This window comes from Thermobia domestica, chromosome 1 (genome assembly GCF_964235325.1).
Source record: "Thermobia domestica chromosome 1, izTheDome1.hap1.1, whole genome shotgun sequence".
Lineage (NCBI taxonomy): Eukaryota > Metazoa > Arthropoda > Insecta > Zygentoma > Lepismatidae > Thermobia > Thermobia domestica.
Window position 1 is genome coordinate 127,708,412 of NC_137454.1, and position 20,765 is coordinate 127,729,176.

Sequence of the window (20,765 nt, forward strand, 5' to 3'; positions counted from 1 at the left end):
TACTACAGGAAACATGGAGTACAGTAGACTACTCACCACGGGTTCCGGACTATCGACTATACACTCAGCATAGAATTGATGGTTACGGAGGCGTGGCAGTACGTTTTCATAAACAGATATCATTCGATGAAATTCAACTCTTAGATCTTCAGCATCCTTTATTGAAACCTCCCACTCAAGTGCAAGGCTTTCGATACCAACAACTAGAACTCATAAACGTTTACTCTCCTCCAGACCAGAAGATTTCAAAGCATCTCTGGACCTACCTCTTCACGCAATGCCGCTCACCTTGCATCATAGCAGGCGACCCAAATACCGAGAGTAAACTATGGGGATCTTCGAGTACCAACCGGGCCGCGGATCACCTCATTGATGCTCTGGAGGGCAAACCACTGCTGATCGCAAATGATGGTACGGCTACACGTCTTCCGAATTTAAATTCACCTCCTTCAGCACCAGATCTAACGTTACTTAGTGTGGACAACTTTCTACAGCACACCTGGCAGGTCTATGGGTTCACAGGAAGCAGTGATCATTTTCCCATTATCACCACCTTGGACCACATGCAAGAACCTAGATCATCTCACCGACCCGGTTACGCTTCAACACCGTTGCCATATGTCACCAGGACTTACGACAGAGACCTTTTCCAGGCTTATCTCGAACACGCTGGCACTTCTCTACAGAATACAGATGGAATACAATCATTACAACTCTTGACGGAACACATCGTAACTGGCGCAAACCAGGCTAACAGAGGACAGGCACTTCGAAGGGAAAGATCTCGACGTTACAAATATCCCTGGTGGGATACGTATTGTCAAAAACTGCTTAATAACAGCAAATCGGCCCAGAAACAATACTTCCAAGATCGAACTCCTGAAACCTATTTTCGCTCCAGATTGGCGCAGTCACAACTAAAACAACACATGCAAAGATGCCGTAGAACTCATTGGCAAGAATATTGCAAAACCTTACAAGAAGGAACTAGCGCTACATCTATCTGGAAATTCATACGGACTCAATTGTTAACGCGTTCTCCTCACCATGCGCCACATCCTAACCCTTCCTGGCTGGAAGAATTTCATTATAATTTAACGGCTCCGACTGTCTTGTCTTCCCGCAAAACTTTACTATCGAACCTTACTACTACACCTCTATCTCCTGCCATCGCAACCATCTTCCCTGAAGAATTAGCAGAAGCCCTATCAACAGGACGTCAAACCAGTCCAGGCGTGGATCAAATCACATACCAGCACCTTAAGGACCTACCAGCTTCAGGTATTCAACTATTACTACAGTGTTTTCAAGCTATTTGGTCTACGGGACATGTACCGCCGAGTTGGAAACTTAATTTAATACTTCCAATCTTGAAACCGAAAAAAACCAGTAGGTCAAGCTACCAGCTATAGACCTATCACTTTGCTTTCCTGCCTTAGCAAAACACTGGAAAAAATCGTATTGAGGAAAATTGAATGGTACACAGAATACCATAATATCCTTCCTAACACAATCATCGGAGCTCGTAAAGGAAAGGCTACTCATGATGCGCTCTCCACCTTTCTACTAGACATTTGGCAAGCATTCCAACATCACCAATATGTTGTTGCGCTTAAACTGGATTTCGACAGAGCTTACGACCGGATAGATTTAGACAGATTGGTATATCATCTCACTGCTGCTCATCTGCCTTCACAGTGCATCAGGTACGTACACAACTGGCTAGTCAATAGAAGAATCAGTATAAAATACCAAGGGAAAATATCTGCTCCACGACTTACATCTCAAGGTTTGCCTCAAGGTTCATGCCTCAGTCCACTGTTATTCAACATCTACATGCTTGAATTTCACCTTGCACTTAAACAACATGTTAGAATTCTTAGTTACTTTGATGACCATCTCGTATATGTCCGTAGTTCTTCTCTACAGGAAGCCAAGAGCAAACTTCAAGCAGCACTAACATTTATCTCACACTGGAACTTGTCCAATGGAATGCAGGTCAACTGGAATAAAACGACATATACCGTTTTTACACGCAAAAGACAAGTGGGAAATATTCGATTGCTCATAGACAATCATACAGTGAACCGTCAATCACAGCTCTCTTACCTGGGAATTGTTTTTGATGCACGTCTTTCCTGGAAGCCCCAACTCGAAACTCTTCAGGTAAAGATACAACCTTATATCAATATAATAAGTGTCAGCAACAAAAAATGGGGGACGGATATTGGCACCCTACTCCGAGTCTCTCAACTATGTATAGAAGCCATATTGAATTATGGAGGATTCCTTCTGTCACCGATTCCAGCTAGACTCAGTTCTCTTCCTGTACGCCTTCAAGCATATACTCTCCGCACAATTTTCTCGCTACCTCAATCTGCTCCAATCAACGCTCTCTTAGAAGCTGCAGGCATTATACCGTTTCCAATACAAACAGATCATTCTGCTGCTCGTTACATAATGAGAAGACTAGGCATGACTTCCTCTACAGTCATCCCCAAACTGGAACTACTGTACACACAAAACAGAACCGGTTCTTTACCGTACCGACAGAGGCTACCTTGGATATACCAGGCATATGTCAATCTACGCCGTTGGATACAAGTTATATATCGCAATCCTCGTTTACCGTGTTACACCATTCAATACCTTACCACTCTTCAAGCCGTGGAATGGGAATTTCCGATCACCACTACCAAACGAACGAATCTCTTAAGTCCGAACAGTGTAGCGCCGAGATGGGAATATTATATGGCTCAGCATCACTCACACCGCATCCTAATCTATACAGATGCTTCCAAAAGAACTCATGGTGACTTGGAATATACCGGAGTGGCATTATACATTCCACAAACATCGCAGTTTGTAATTCAACGAGTACCGAATCAGATGTCTATATTTCATGCAGAACTATGGGCTATTCGGATAGGCTTAAAACATGCCATAGAGCATAAATATCGTTATTTTGGCATCTGTAGTGATAGCCTTAGTGCATTACAAAGTATACACACAGCTGCTCTTTCGAACTGCATATCATGGATTCACAGCAATATTAAACAACAACTCTCGATTCTTAGGGAACGAAATCAATGCGCTTCCTTTTTCTATTGTCCTGCCCATTTCGGCATACCTGGCAACACTGTAGTCGATGAGTATGCGAAGGCCGGTACGCTTCAGTATCGGATAATCAACATTCCTCTTCCAGCGGAAAGTTTACATGGTTTCTTACATCAACAAAGACAAATAAAATGGAGACGCTACCAAGAACAAACAAGACACTGCGAAGGTAAACACTACTGGAATATTTTCCCAAATCCCACGATCAAAAAGTGGACATCACCCGAAGGATGGACGAGGAGACACGTATGTTTACTCTTTACGTTATACCGCAATACACCCTTGTGCTACTGCGGTGAAACGGACGGAAGCTTACTTCATCTCATTTTTCAGTGTAAATTAACGCCAGCTTATCGTGACATTCTCTTTATGATAATACATCGTTTTCACAACACTTCCCCAGTGACCATTTCGTTTATCTTAGCGAACAATATACGCTCTGTAGTTTATCATCTTCTCCAGTACATTATAGTCAAAAACATTTCGATATAACTATTCCCTATATAACAGTTCAGTGAATATACTCCGCATGTGGTCTGTGTAAAATTCCCCTATACCATCTGGCTCATATATACCTGAACTGTCCGAAGGTCTGGCGCCAGGGCAAGAAAGCAGCAGTGAAGTGAAGTGAAGTGAAGTGAATGCCATAGGATATGCCATGGCATGGGAAATGCTATAGCATTTGGTACTTTACACGGTAGGATATCGATGATACGAGTTTTGCTACGATAAATGCTTCCGTCTAAAACTAGCCTTTCGTGTTTTTATACGGAACTCAATAAAACATTGGAAGAATTTGAAATTATTTATTTATTTAGGATTTGGCTATATTGAAGGAAGAAGCGGAAAACAAAAGACGCGCGAGAAGCGTGCAATATAGCAAAATATGGTTCTTTAATCAGCAATAAACGGAAATTTTAAATACTTTATGATTTCGATATATATTTTGTAAGGGTAAGTTAATAATATGTTTTACTTTCGTGGGATTGTAATATAAATCGTTATATTACTGATTATTTTGTTTTCAGCTAACACATAATGTCGCAAAACTCATAAATAATAAGTATATTTAACTAAAAATAATTAATATGTGCGATAAGCACTCACTGATATATATGAGATATATGAGCGGTCAATGTTCACGATATATTGTATTTAATGCTATTAAAATTCGTAGGTACAGTTTGCTGTGGAGATTAGCCTGAGAGCCGTAATACAACAGTGTTAGAAAAAAAAAAATCCTTCATTAATGCCGTGAGAGGTTGTATCATATCAGTGTGATTGTTATCGCGGTTATAGTTAAGGAGCCGTACTTCCCATTTAGGGGAGGACGAGAAACGCCATACTTTCAGGAATTATTCATTGACTATCTAGGATGTTAAAAAGCAGGTAATAGACTGAGTTCTTGCCCTTGTACTTAGGGTGTTTAGGTAGTGCAACAATAAGATGAATCCTCATGCACGGGAGATGAGAAGTAGCTGTTCTTAACTATTACCGTTATCGCCTTGCAGCTCCCACGCTGTTTAACAGAAGCAATGCGTGAAAGTAATCGTAGAGATTAAAGTACAGGGTCAAATTTATGCAATAAACATATTTATTCGTCCGGTTAACATTAGATAAAATTAGTAACACCCCACCCAAAAAAATAACCGGTTTAGGAGGAGGAATTGGAAGGTATGTTTTTATTAACTTTTTTTCCCTCATAGGTTATAGGTGTTTTTCTACTTTTTAAGAACTGTTTGTAGGCCTATGTCGCAGGTTCTTCTGCACCTACTGTGGTAGCGGTAATCTTTCGGCATCTTTTGATGATGCAACATTTCTATTATTGTTGGTCTGACTTCCACCCAGTTACCCCCTTGGAGCGGGGTTGGACCCACCTGGGTTTTTGAGCTTTTTGATAGTACATTATTAGTACAACTAAGGTATCACATTGAAAGTGATTTTTATTAGATTTTGGACTTTCCTTGGGTGAGTTAGATGCTTTCACGTTAAGGGAGACAACAACATTCAACATAACACCTTTATGAAGTTCTGAATTCATAGAATGAATTAAAAAAAAAAAAAAAAAAAAAAAAAGCTTACCTTAGTTTGAGATAATTATAAAACAAATTAATGAATGGATGATGCTTATAGCCTATGTTAAGTAAAATATGCAATTTTATATTTTAGAAAATATTTTCCGTGAATAGTGTGCTCGACGATGCCGAGGAACGTTATCTCTCATACGTTTGATGGGTTTAAGCCATTTATGTAGGTACTACCAGTAAAAAGGTAGTGCATTCGTAAAACTATTAGCATTATTTTTGATTACTTTTGATGGTAACACAAGTATTCTTCAATAAAATTTGGTTTTTCAACAACAACAATTTAGTTCAGTTATTTGTCGCTACTTTTCAAATAAGCATTCTGTAGAATCAACACCAGCAATAGCGTAAAAATTCTTGTCAAATTTAAGAAGCTTAATGCTCAGAGTTCCGAAAACTACCGCACGTAACGCTTACTATTTCCAGTCCTGAATTCAAACTTCTGTACTGGTGGAAGTTTCAATGTATAGTAAAGAAAGCTGCAGTTTCGAAGGGAAAAAAAAAAAAAAAATCGCGTAAGAAGTGCTCGGAAAATTCCCGCAATTGAACGCACAAAGCATCGGAAGTGAATACTTCAACAATTAAACTATTTATTTTACGCTGGAAGATATTTAATTTCATTTAAGAAATCTTGAAATATTTACTTTATAAAACATTTAGTTTTCCGGAAAGAACCGTCTTGCAACAGGGACGTCGTAAGTCTGGGGAGGGGGTCGGGGGAACGTGTCACCCCAGATTTTATTCAAATACACTTAAAGAAACTAAGACAACTTTGTATATATAACTTTTGTCGGAAAGAGGATTTTGATTTTGATTCTTCCGCGCTCCCCCCCCCCCCTCCAGATTTGAAAACCTACGACGCCAGTGCTTGGGAAATTTCCTTTAATTGAACGCACAAAGTATCAGAAGTGAACTTCAACAATAAAACGATTCATTTTACGCTGGAAAATATTTATGTCGTATAAGACATTTCGATACATTTATTTTATAAAACTTGAATTATATCGTTTTAAATTACTGTATTTGGTGTTCATATTTGGTGAACGTTACCGAGGCTCCTGGTATTATTCGATCTACATTTGTTCGTTCGTCTGCCTGTACCATACATACTACAGAGTACCACTTTCTGTCTTTTAAGTTTAAATTTTCAGGGCACAAGCACGAGACATACTAATTTTCCTGTATAGATTTTGGCGGCATACCAACGTTAAATTTCAAAATGGCGGCATTTTTTTCTTTGAAAATAGTGGGTATCCACGGTACAAAGCGCAATTTTCGGTCTTTTACGTTGAAATTTTCAGAGTAGAAGCACGAGACACTCTAAATTAGCGGTATACGGTTTGGCGGCGATCAAATGTAAAATTTCAAAATGGCGGCCATTGTTTCAAAACAGCAGTGAATAGAGAATTGTTGCAAGTTGTGACAATGATAATCTTGAAATATAAATCACATTTTAACACTTTTACCCCAAAGACATTGAAATATTTCGAAAAAAAAAAAAAAAAAAACAATTAAACCCGAAAATACCCATATGGGCCCAGGTGGGTTGGGCTTTTTTTTTAAAACTTTTTTTCAAACCTTGCCTTGGAGGTAATTGAGCGAGTATGTATAAGAGTATGTGGCAACTGGAAACAAGATCTTGGCAAGTCTTTACTTTGTCCATTTCATTTCAATGAATCGATTCATAAGGAACCAATTCCTTACGAATCGAATCGGTTAGAAGTCATGGTGGCTTCAATTGTAATGATTCTACTATTATTAACAACATACCATCTTTCAACTTCCTCTCGTATCAGTTCGAAATGTAACAAAACTTGAAATATATTAGGTATTAACTAATAGATGAAAGTACAGCGAGAGCCACCACATTTTTATAATAATAATAATAAAGCAGCAAACGGAACCAAATAAATATTTTACAACTACTAAAAAAATATTGAAAGTAAATACCTGATAAAAATGAATGGCTAATCACAGCCTCAAACAAACTTCTCTGCCAAAATTGAGCTAAGCAGAGAAAGTTCTAGTGCTTAATACAGAACCAAATAAACATACGTGAATAATGTTCTCATATCTTTTAACTACAGACACAAAAATGTAATACAGGAAAAGAATCTCACGTACTTCTAACCTAGATCTACCAATAAAGCTGCCAGTTCGCAGAGATAATTGCTTCAGGTAACACGAACATTGACAATTCTCGCATACATAGTACACTTTTAATCAATCATGTCGAATTGTATTTAAAGCTTCTGTTCGTTTCCACAAACACTGCAACTACTCTTATGGTCCAATAATCTCAAACTCCAACAGAATCTGTAACCATCCATATCAGTTCCACAAACCAATGACAACCTGTAAAAATTTAAATTTCGTATCACTTTTTATCGAAAGATATGTATATCGCATTTGACATCACGACAGTGAGAGAATACAAGCGAACTACGTGCACGCACTACAAACCACGTGAAAGACTGAAGACGATGACACAAGATTAGGTCACATCATATCCATAATTACCCGTTCAAACAAAAAAAGCATCAACACAATATTATCACTGGGTCAAGATGAACAAAACGAACCCTGCGGGGCTTCTAACACTCTCTCTTAGCTAAGTTTCGTAACGTACGTAATTCACTTTTTTTTTCTTTTTTTAAGGAATAAAGTTGTGTGCAAAGTGGACTAATTACCACGTAACATTACGTCACGAATAGATGGTGCAACTTAAATGTAAATTTAACTACACCCCAACATTCACGTACTACATGACCTGATACTAGCAGTCAAGTTAGCAAAACAGATAATTTCTCAAAACCAGAACCAAAAGATCAAATCACTGAATCGAGAAAATGAATGAAGTGGCCAAAGTAAAGACACGCCTAGATCTTAAGACAGTTCAAAATTTGTCAAGACTCGAAGTATGTAATCTAAAATATTAAGAAAAAAATCTACAGTAATAACCACCACATTTATAGTGCTGAAAAAAAAAAAAAAAATGAATGAAAAGTCGAAATAATGTTAAACTATACGCATGGAGAGCAATCCCCTCTTAACCTCCTGAAAAACATTTTTTTTTTTTAAATACTAAAATTTATTTTGACGTATCTCTGGGCATTGCCGGCATCTATGATAAGCCCGTCATTGTGAGGAATGATGTCCGTCGGCGAGCACACTAACCGGGGAAAGGGGAGAAAGGAAGCGCCCTGGGACTAGTGTGTATGAGCTGTTACACCTTTTTGACCGAGTGTCCTTGCCGGAACCGCTCGCACCAAATGCAATACTAAAATTAATGTAAAATACGAACAACTCATAAAATCATATACGTGAAAGAGGACAAACCTCTTACCTTAAAATTAAGTTTAAAATAATTGGAAAGAAATGAAATATATACAAAAAAGGTAATTAACCTAGTTCTGTATCATAAAGCACTGAATGAACGGTGATGAATGTTTTCGTATTCTTACAGCAGAAACGAACATATATTAGAACAATTTCCAACATCTGCAATCTAGGTTTATTTATGAAGCTTCCATTTCTAACGGATAATTATTTGGGTGTCGTGTACACTTCCATTACAGGATACGTAGTTCATTTTGACACGATCATCTTGTAGTGTACGTAATAACTTATACATTTTTTCACATTCACTGCAACTTGTGTTGCGCTGTGAGAAACCAACACTGAAAAATACATATATGGTATATAACAGTTTGCTTCATTGTCATACACGTATGTTCAGAACCTATATAATCTTGAAAGTAAGTCCACCGCATTAGACCATGTTCCAGCACGGAAATACAGTAACACACAGTAGAAAGCATCACACGTAAAACACAGGTAGCAACGAATCAACTAGCACAAACCTAAAAGGAACAGAACGTTATAACACCACGTGACTACACATGTACAGCGATAACTATAACAAAGTTAGTAGAACAGGTACGTTCTCAAAAACTGGAATCAGATCACTGAATCGAAGATTAGAATGAAACAACCAAAATAAAAACTTGCCAGTCATCAGTGTAGAGTGATAGTGATGGGCAAAATAATTTATTTCGGATTATTGAATAATGTAGGCTTCAGCGTTGCGCAAGTGAATTGTTTGGGATTGATTCATTGAGTCAATTAGGTTTCCGCGCATCTATTTTGCGCAAATGGGTTATTCAGTCATATGAATTGAATGGAAATTACTCCATCATATGAATCGCTTGGGCTAGTGCACTTCTTTTCTGCGCGACTGCTTGTGACCATCTTGAACAACATCTTTGCTATGTGACACGGACAGCGTTGCATTGGAGCAACTGAGTAGCTCTGGAACTCCTAAGCTTCACTGTGATTATGAAGTCTAAATATGCTGTTCTATTCTCATCATCGTGTTTTCATCTTGCTTTGGGATTAGGCCTTTAGGCAAAAACCAAAATGATTGCTATCTTCACACTTTATTGGGAACTTCAGTTTTCGAGGAAATATTTTGTTGGAATATACTGTAGCAGGTTCTACCGATATAGGAGGAGTTAGTTAGCCTGTTACATTTTATTTCTTGTTCTCGTACATATTGATACAGATAAAGATATAGAATTGTATGCTCGATGTACAATATTCATGTTTTTGTCTCTGAATACGAAAGCAGCACACGATGGGTCCGTAGTAATAGTTGTTCTCAAACTCACAATTTTAAGGGACTTAACAAAAATTCAGGCGTGCAAATATATTTTGGAGAAGTTTATATCAGAACGAACAGACGGACAGATGTCGGAAAATAACTTTTTGGACATGTATAGACCACTCTCCTTTCATCGCTCAAAAGTAATAAATCATTGCGCGAAAATGATCACGAGAAATTTCCTTTTCTGCTTGTTCAAAGTAATGTGAAAAATAAACAAATCAACTTAAACAAATAATCAGAGATAATTTAAATGTAGGGTCTTTCTTCCGAATTTTATAATAGCAGTACACGAACGCTGCTGTAAGTAGTAGTATGTAGAAACTTCGCCAGCAGGCTTCATATTCATCACAGATTTTTTGTTTGCATTCTACAACTTATAAGAAACTGAGTTATAATTACCAGAACATTGTGTCATTCCAATTTTTGCTCACAGGAAAGACAGTAAATTAAGATAATAGTAAGTCTATAAGCTATGTATCGTTCTTTTTTCAAGAAGAATGCTTCATTACACTTTTGGGAACTGGAGTGCTTAATTTTTTTCTCTCAGAAAGGCTTCAGAGGAAGGCAGCAATCATCGTAGTTCAGCTATTTCGTGATACAAAGTAAGATCGTTCATATTTGAGTTATTTAATTGGTATCCTAAGGATCCATCAGTTTCGTGATACAAAGTAAGACTTTACATATTTGAGTTATACATTTGGTATCCTAAAGGATCGATTAGCTTTCTGATAGAAAGTAAGACTATACATATTTGAGTTATTCATTTGGGTGATATCCAGAAGTCCTAAACGGCAGAAGTCCTAAAAATATAGGCACTAGACCTAAATTTTAGGACTTCTGCCGTTTAGGACTTGTGCCGCGGTATGATTTTTAGGACGTCTGCCGTTTAGGACTTGTGCCGCGATATGATTTTTAGGACTTCTGCCTTTTAGGACTTGTGCCGTTTAGGTCTTGTGCCTTTTTCATTCACTTGCTTTAGTTCTGAAATTCGCCACCACCACTCGAAATTGCGACGATGCAGCAACTAGTTGGCAATAATGTTGCGAACGTAGCTAATTCCAACAGTAACAGCTATATTTGTACTACTAAGATTATTATTATCACTATCTGTTCTGCACTTATACACGAATTACAAAATACAACCTATTTCATTCTAAGAATTAATTACATAATTAGTTAAGAAATTCGTTTCTTTCGAATGGAGATACGAGAATCCCAAGACAAATTCCTAAAACAAATAAATAAATAAATAATAATAAAAATGTTTAAAAAGCATATTTTACCAGACTTCTGAAACCAAGCAAACATTCAAATATATACTGTGCGGAGCGTATTTTATTAAGAGTACGACAAAAATCCACCAAAGTTTACTTAATTAGGACAAAAACTCACTAGACATTTCACGAGTGAACATTAAATACCAACTGTATACATAAAGAACGCAGTAAATTTAAAATTAAACAAAGAACATTTATTATGCAATACAGTGGGTGACATTCATAAGTCCTAAACGGCACAAGTCCTAAAAATATAGGCACTAGACCTAAATTTTAGGTTCTGTGCCATTTTTGCAGAAATTACTACATAGTCATTTAGGGGTGTAACTTGCAAATTTTTCTAGGGGAGCAGGCTTTTTATATATTAAAAGCAAATCAAAAGTTTATTTCCAGATTACGAAAGCTTCAATAAGACAATAAATTTATACATATCACACATGTACATAAATACATAATATTATTATATTTCCAGTTAGTTCCTTTTTGAAATCTGGACCTTGACAGAGCGTAAATTTAAAACCACAGCTTGTGGGAAATGTACGAATAAGTTAGTTATAAGAAATCAGAGACTGTTCATGGAAGTCCATTTGTTTGACTGTATTTATTTCTGTATTCTTATATAAAAGAGTAAAGATGAGTGATTTTTTGGGCATACTACTACAAGTAGAGTCGTTAAATTTTAATTATAAAATGTAATTTTCTTATGAAAGCAGGACATACAAAAGAATTTTTAGAAATAAGTATGGTAAAAAGGGTGGTGCAAGATTTTTTTAAAGGGTAGTGTATCTCGCAAGTTTCTGAAGCTAGTAAAATGAAACTTGGCATATAAACTTTCTTGTTTAAAAAAATGAAAATTGAACACATAAAAGGGAAAGAGCAAAGGGAGCACTTTTTTTTATGTTCGAATTCCCCACAGGCAAAAATCTGTGAGTAAAATCTCCGTTGCGATGAGCAAGAAGCAAATATGTCAGCAAAATAGGCTTTGGAAGTATGGGTGAGATCCAAAGCTATCGCTAAGAGGTATCAAAAAACTAAAAAAGATTGGCTCTGGGAAACAGAAACGCAACTTCTAGAGACTTAAGCATAAAAAATGGCTGAGTATGGTGTAGACATTTCGCCTGAAAATGTTCGAAGGGTTCTTTGTGTTAAGGGAATAAAAGCACTCAGGCCAAGAAAGAAAGCAAAAATTACTCCAATCATTGCAAAGAAGCTCCTCGAATGGGCACGAGGCAAAGAACATTGGACTGCTGACGATTGGAGAATAGGAGTTTCAATGATGAATCATGTGTCTTCGTGTCTGATGAATGTTCACAATATGTGCGACTAGTGTTGCAAAGGTTAAAAAAAAAAAAAAAAAAAAAAATTGGGTAAAAAAACAGATTTTTACAGTTTTTCCCCGAACCTGAAAAAAAACGAAAAGATTGGGGAAAATTGAAATTTTCGAATGTTTCACACATTATGCTTTTAAAATGAAAACTCTTTTATATTTACTACTTTACAGTTAAGATCATTGAGTAGTTATGTTTCTTGTATTAGAATAGGGAAATTTTATGGCAATAAATATATTTACACTATTCCTTTAAAGTTAGCACCGTGTTAGAATGAAGTTATGGCTACAAAAAATACTGAAATATAATCGAAGTTTGATTAAATAATATAGACACTTAAAATTATCTTAAGTAATCTTATAAAGTTACAGTTTTATGGCAGGGAAGTGTTAAAATAACAGGGCCAGAATCATTTTAGTTAATACCAGTATGTTAAAATCAAATATCTATTTTATGGAGACACGTATCTTCCTTGTGCTGTGTAAATTTTTGTAAATTTTGAACCCACTAGAAAAAAAATCTTTTGTTCGGAAATATTGGCAAAACCCGGATAATGTAATTTAAAAACTATTTATTCGCCTGATGCTAATCTTATTTGCTGTAACGTGTCGGCAGCATCTATACATACAACGTATTTCGCTAGCAGGAAAAATAGTTAAAGCAACATCTTTTAATTTTACTTTTTAGTTTTCTGATAAAAATACCTCTTTATTATTTGTATATTTTTCGAAGAACTCAAAAAAGAGAGGATTTTCTTTACATATACACACATACACCGCATAAGTGCGTAAATTTGAGCAGCGACAATTATATTAAAGAATTTAAAATGTGAAACTTCCGTTCGTTATTCTTAAAGACTAGCAGAATACCCGTTCTTTACACGGGGAGAATAGTTTCATTTTCGGTATAAGGAGCATCAAAACTGTCACCAGTGAACTTAGGGACCCCAAAACTATGAGTTTGACACTAGTATCAGTCATTTTCACTTACTATTACATGTCATCCTCTCCCTTTAGGAGTAATAATGGGAGCTGAATTTGGATGTAAACGGCATCGGAAGTGTTACTGTTCATCAAAACAACCCCAGAAACGATGTATTCGACTATAATATCGGTATATATATATATATATATATATATATATATATGCCCCTCTCCTCTGTCCCCAGGTCACGGCGCTGAATTGAATTTAAGCGGCATTAGAAGCGTCACTGCTCATATCAGCAACCCCAAATACTATAGATTCAACACTAATATCAGTCATTTTCGATCATTTTTTATATATCACCCCTTCCCCCTCCCTAAAGTTTCGGCGTTGAATTTGGATTTAAACTGCATCGGAAATGTTACTGTTTATCCCAGTAGCCCTGAAAACTATGGATTCACACTAATATCGATTATTTTGCATAATTTTAATATACCTCCCTCTCCCTCAATTTGCGGGGATAAATTTAATTTTTTTAAACGGCATCGAAAGTGTCACTGTTCACCTCAGCGACCTCGAAAACTATGGATTCACACTAATATCGATTATTTTTCATCATTTTTATATACCTCCCTCAATATGCGGTAGTATATTTGAATTTAAACGGCATCGAAAGTGTCACTGTTCACCTCAGCGACCCCAAAAACTATGGATTCACACTAATATCAATTATTTTGCATAATTTTTATGTACCTCCCTTAATTTGCGGGAGTAAATTTGAATTTAAACGGCATCGAAAGTGTAACTGTTCACCTCAGCAACCGCAAAAACTATGGATTCGACACTTATAGCGGTCATTTTCGATCATTTTATACATCTTCCTCTCCTTCCCCCAAGTTGCAGTGTTGAATTACGATTTAAGCTTCATCGGAAATGTCAGTGTTCATCTCAGCAACCCCGAAAACTATGGGTTCGACACTAAGATCGATAATTTTTCATATATATATCCGCTATTCCTTCCTCCAAGTTGCACCTTCAAAGTGAAATGATAAAACCATCTCAGGCCCGAACCTCATCCATGTTGAAAGTTTTTGTCGAGATCAGTCTAGTGGTTCAAGTGTTGTTAAGTTACAAATACAGTTACTTTCATTTATATATATATAGTTACATTCTTTCATTTCTAGTCTAGTTAGTTACAATCTAGTATACTTTCATTTATATATATATATATATATATATATATATATATATATATATATATATATATATATATATATATATATATATAAACTCAGCTATTGCTTCTGCACTATTTCAATGGTTCGTACTTTAATACATCCCTTCCTCAACCATGGTTGCGGAATTGATTAAACGTAATGTTCTTGTATTAAATAAATTTATTTTAAATATATCTTTCTCATTAATTTCAATTAAGTTGCTTTTCAAAGATCCTCTAAAATTTCAGTGACGCACTATGGGCTATAAGCCATTAACTTCTATGGCCACCCTGCTACAAACTACAGTCTTAAATATTCGATAAAGCATTTCAGTAGTAAGTAGTTGCCACAATACCAATATGAACGTATTTAATTCCAACGGTAACAACTATGTTAGTAACACTAAAATTATTATTAATAATGATAACGAGTAAGGAGTAGTTAATTACGAGTATGACAATTATTTGCTACAGAAAGACTTCTGTGCAAGAAATATATGTGTAAAAATAATTTATTTCAAAACAACACAAGGAAAGCAAAATTTATGACGTACATAACTAAAACACACTATTATGTTACTAATATGCGGTCAATGGTGTGAAATAGAGAAAACAGACATTATGAAAGATCTGGCAATCACATTTGGTAAGAAGTTAAAATTTTGTCAACATAGATATATATCATGGAAAGAGCAAGAAAGGACAATAGGCTTCGTTTACTTATTTATTTATTATTTCAAAACGATAGAATATGTATTTATACAAATAACTTGTAAGAACTAAGGTTCTGTAATATGAAACAGTATATCTAAAACTTTGACTAACAGATTGACAGTATTCTTCTTACGGACGCGATGGTAGCGCCACAAGAGATTTTTAGGACTTCTGCAGTTTAGGACGTCTGCCGTTTAGGACTTGTGCCGCGAAATGATTTTTAGGACTTCTGCCGTTTAGGACTTGTGCCGCGATATGATTTTTAGGACTTGTGCTGCGAAATAATTTTTAGGACTTGTGCATTTTAGGTCTAATACCGTTTAGGTCTTGTACCTTTTAGGACTTCTGCCGCGTCCCCATTCATTTGGTATCCTAAAGAATCGATCAGCTTCGTGATGCAAAGTAAGACTTTACATATTTGAGTTATTCATTTACTATCCTAAAGAATCGACCAATCGATCAGCTTCGTGATACAAAGTAAGACTATACATATTTGAGTTATTCATTTAGTATCCTAAAGAATCGATCAATCGATCAGCTTCATGATACAAGGTAAGACTATACATATTTGAGTTATTCATTTGGTATCCCAAAGAATCGATCAGCTTCGTGATACAAAGTAAGACTTTACATATTTGAGTTATTCATTTGATATCCTAATGGACCGATCAGCAGTTGCTTGGTTGCCTGGTACGTGTCTAGTTGATGAACATAGGCGTGCACAACGTGGGTGCCTTGGCACCCCCATTAGACAAACTTTTTTTTATGTAGAATTATTACAAACTGAGAAGAGATTACGTGTAAATTATTTCCCGCCTGCATGCGTGCCGTGCGTCGTCGACGCAGCGTCGGGTGTAATGACGCTATCTTTTCTTAGGGGAAAGGGGGGGGAGGAGGACGACATTCCATATGGTGGTACTTTAGGTCTGTCACCCACATTCCCAATGTCCTGCGCACGTTAGTATTGATGAAAGTCTACTATATTCAGTAAAACATTATAAATTATAATACAAGTGATTGTGCAAGATATTCAGGTTCACTGCTGAAATGAATGTTCAATCAGTATTGAATTGAGCTTTCTTGAGTTTTAAATGCATTATATTTGATTCTCTGTTATTCTATTAAAACTTAGCTCAATATCATGTTTAATAATAATGTAACATATACTGTGTTTTAACATTATAGGAAGTATCAGAAAGATGACAAGTGCCTCTATACCAGAAGGTCGTGTTGATCTGGACAAGCCCTTGTGGGATCAGTCAAATTTTATCGGAAGATTCAGATATTTCTTTTGGGTGACGGACCCAAGAACAGTTACCTGTTCGAATGCAACATTATATGAAGCCAGACACTTACTTGAACTGTATCGGTAAGCTTAAGTTTTATTTTGATTTGTTTTATGTACAAGTATTTGTAAGAGATTAGTACTAGAACTTGGTCTTGTAAATAAAAATCTTCAGTACCTAAGAAGTTTTAGCTTTATAATGAATAGAATATTGCTATTTTGTATATTCAGTTTTTTGGTCACCGAAGGATCTAGGAATTGATTAGGATATCGTTTTAAAGCTTATGATTAAAGATCTTTCATTATGTATGAAATGAAATATTTGAGCTTTACGTCCCACGGTTATGCCGGTTAGGCTAAAGGAGACGGTGATGATGAGTAATGAATGAAATGGTTGTAACGAGAACTATTATTATTATTTATATTTTAATTAACTAATAATATTATGAACAGCAAGACCTTTTATATGGCTATTAACAGCTTACGTTTCTTTTTATTTCCAAAAGATGACTGCTGTAAACCAATACATCACACACATTTCTCAAATATATTTCTTCTTGACATCCACTATTCTTTACATAACAACCATATTAACAAAATCTATCGACAAAACCTTTTCTTTTTCAAAATGCATATTTCTGCTCAATTATTGCGCCTCTGATCATTACATAAAACAGGTACAGATTGATAATATTATTTTACATCGTTATATAATTTGTCGCTCGAACGGGAATTACGTAACAGTAATACTGTGAAGGAAAGAACCCTGGATAAAAAAAAAAGTTTCCAAATATTGATATTTTGAATAGCCCTCGTATGAATTTAAAAATTGCATTAATACAATTATTTTTCTTCTCTTATCCTTATATATTCATATTACAATATTATATTCTTTTATATGTAGTATTAATTATATCATCATATATCTATATATTAATAACGTCGATTCAAAATAAAAAATATATCGTCAATGGGACTATTCAAAAAGAATGAAAACTATCTAATGGTTTTTGCAAGGGTACTACTTACATATTCCTTCCCGTATTAAATAATGTGACATTTTTATCTATATTAAACATAGTCATCCATGTTCTAGCAACATTATTTATAAATAACGACTATCGTCCTATTAGATGTTAACAAAATCAGAAGGCAATATAATATGCAAAGATCTTAGCAATCACAATACATAAAACAGGTACAGATTGTATGATAGCGAATTATGATCTGCAATTAATATAAAATTGAAACAAATATTTAAGATTAATGTCATGAACTTCAACTAAGCATAATCGGCCCTCCTTTTGGAACATAAATTGACAACAACAACAACAACAAAATATTTAAGTCAATATATACATAACAATCATTTCATAATGAATTAATTAGAGATGAGTTATTGAAGAAACAAATAAATTATTTCTAATTAATACCGAACATCACATAAAAGAATTAAATCATACTTATACTTTTAATTACTCCTTTCTTCTTATGAAGATAAGTTTCTTCCGATATTGGCTAATTTATAATTGTTACCCAACATCACGAAACATGCTCCTTCTGGCCTGCTTCTTAATGGACAATGGAATGGGGTTCTTTGCCTTTGGTAGTGTTTCAGGATCTACTCTTTCGAATAAGATAATCAGCTGACAGTGAGTAAGTTCAGTAATCAACTTCTGATGAAGCCCAGCTCTAGGTGGATCTACAATAACAAGTGTCTTCTTTTCAGCTACATTCTCCACTACGGTGAGCAAAATATCTTCAGCCCGTCCAACAAAATATTCGCTGTTTGTGATGTCGTTCTTTACAGCATTGGCTCTTGCATCTTCAATTTCATGGTTCGACATTTCTATGCCAAGAATTTGAGCACATTTCTTAGCAAGAGTAAGTCCAATTCCTCTAGTGGTACAACACACATCTATCAAGGAAGTTTCTTCATCAACCTCAACCATTTCCGCGATCGAAGTATAAAGCTGCTCGGCTCCCGAAGTATTCACTTGAAAATAAGAATCTGGAGATACTCGGAAATTCATGTCACATATAGTTTCTTCCACGTATTCTTTTCCGAACAACAGCTGCAGTGATGAGGGTTTCTCACCTTCTTCCTTTTCAGTGAAGATCTGGAAATAGAACGATGTTATATTCAAGCTGTTTCCTTCTCTGTTTTGGAAGTAATCTTTCAAATCATCCTTAATCTTCCCTATTTCCTCCTCATTCAGGGTTTGTGGATGCATAACTGCCAACAGTATCAAATCGCCAGTAGTCGATATTCGGACAGTCAATTGTCTCCAGTAACCTTCATGAGTCTCTGGAACAAATGGCGGCTTATCTGACTCTCGGATGTATTGTTGGAAGACCTTTACTACCTTTTTCATTCTGTCAGGTAAATGTCTCAGAAAGTCTGCCGGTCCAATCTTCATTGAGCCTTCTTTGAAGCTAGCCAGTCGAAAACCCACAGTTTGCTCTTGCATCTCAGGGTTTATGCCCACACTAAATTCACACTTGTTACGGTAACCATCAACAACAGTTGGTGGTTTAATTTCAACAAGTTCACAAGCAAGTCCTTCATTCTTCTCTTTTCTTTCTTCTGCCCAACCTGCCAAATCCAGATTCCTTCTCAGCATCAAATCCGTCCGTCGCGTGAGCGAAGGTTTTGTTTCTTCAGTCTTTTTCTTCAACTGTTCTTCATAAGGAACATCCCAGAAAGGTATTGTAGCCTGTTTCATTCTATCTTCTACACGTAACACAACTTTCGCCTTTTTAAAATCCTTATCATCAGACTCTTCCAATTTTTGCTTACGTTGACCAGTACATTCAACTTTTGCATTGAACTGTTCATTCCTTAAGTCCAACTCAGAACCAATTTGCTGAGTCATTTGTGGAGTGATTTCTTGGGACATCAGCTGTATTTGTTGTCTTATATTTAATTTCATTTCATCGAATTTCGTTGTAATTTGTTGACTCGTATTGAGTTTAATTTCTTCGAATGTCGTTGTAAGTTGTTGCTTCAATTGCATAAACATATCCAAGATTTGTTTAGCATCTAACATTTGCGATACGGCTTCTTCTGTATTATCAGCCGTTGACCTACCATTATTATGTACAGCGGTGGACACTTCTAAATGGTACAGCCATATGGAGATTTACGGCTAAGGTGTACCATTTAGAAGTGCCCCCCGCTGTACATTGGCCATATTGTTCTTGCGCTCAATTTTTCTTCCGCTACGCAAATAAGTATAATTTAAGTTCATAAGTCCGAACCCTGTCTTTACTAATCTTCAAGACCTTCACAGGGTCCCGGGATTCGTTGCACCATATGTAACGAGAACTATTATTATTATTTATATTTTAATTAACTAATAATATTATGAACAGCAAGACCTTTTATATGGCTATTAACAGCTTACGTTTCTTTTTATTTCCAAAGATGACTGCTGTAAACCAATACATCACACACATTTCTCAAATATATTTCTTCTTGACATCCACTATTCTTTACATAACAACCATATTAACAAAATCTATCGACAAAACCTTTTCTTTTTCAAAATGCATATTTCTGCTCAATTATTGCGCCTCTGATCATTACATAAAACAGGTACAGATTGATAATATTATTTTACATCGTTATATGGTGGAATGAAGAAAGTGGGAGGAAACGGGAGAACCCCGAGGAAACCCACGCACACGGTGTTTGTCCACCACAAAGTTCACTTGGCGGAGGCTGGAATCGAACCCGGGACCCCAAGCACCAGAGGTGAACGATATATATATATATATATATATATATATATATATATACACAGTGGCTGATCCAGGATACGATCAAGGGAGGGGCTAAACCATAGTTTGCAGCTTTATCCAGTGTAAAGCAGGATTGAAACCCATTTTATCCAGTGTATACCTGAGCGTCATGGGGGAGGGGGGTATAGCTCCCCTTGGATCCGAGCCTATATATATATATATAGTGTTGGGTTAGGTACTCATTTTTTGTACCTAGGTACAGGTACAAAGTACTGACCAAAATTCTACCTAGGTACAGATATTAGGTACTAGCTGGCCAATGTACTTAGAAACAGATACAGGTACTGATTAAAATACCTAGGATACTTTTCTGGGTACAAGTTGGTACTCAAGAATTTTCATATATAAAT

General features: G+C 35.9%; 1 protein-coding gene across 1 annotated transcript; it reads right to left on the reverse strand.

Annotated features, from left to right (window-relative positions):
* Positions 1-18,143: 18,143 nt before the first annotated feature.
* Positions 18,144-19,661, reverse strand: LOC145662877 (tRNA (uracil-5-)-methyltransferase homolog A-like). Its single transcript, XM_081728882.1, has one exon. The coding sequence runs from the start codon at positions 19,659-19,661 to the stop codon at positions 18,144-18,146; it is 1,518 nt and encodes a 505-aa protein (XP_081585008.1).
* Positions 19,662-20,765: the final 1,104 nt, after the last annotated feature.

Bases quoted from the DNA above. Each gene is read 5' to 3' on its own strand.
- LOC145662877 (XM_081728882.1), bottom strand. From the start codon at position 19,661: ATGTTAGATGCTAAACAAATCTTGGATATGTTTATGCAATTGAAGCAA.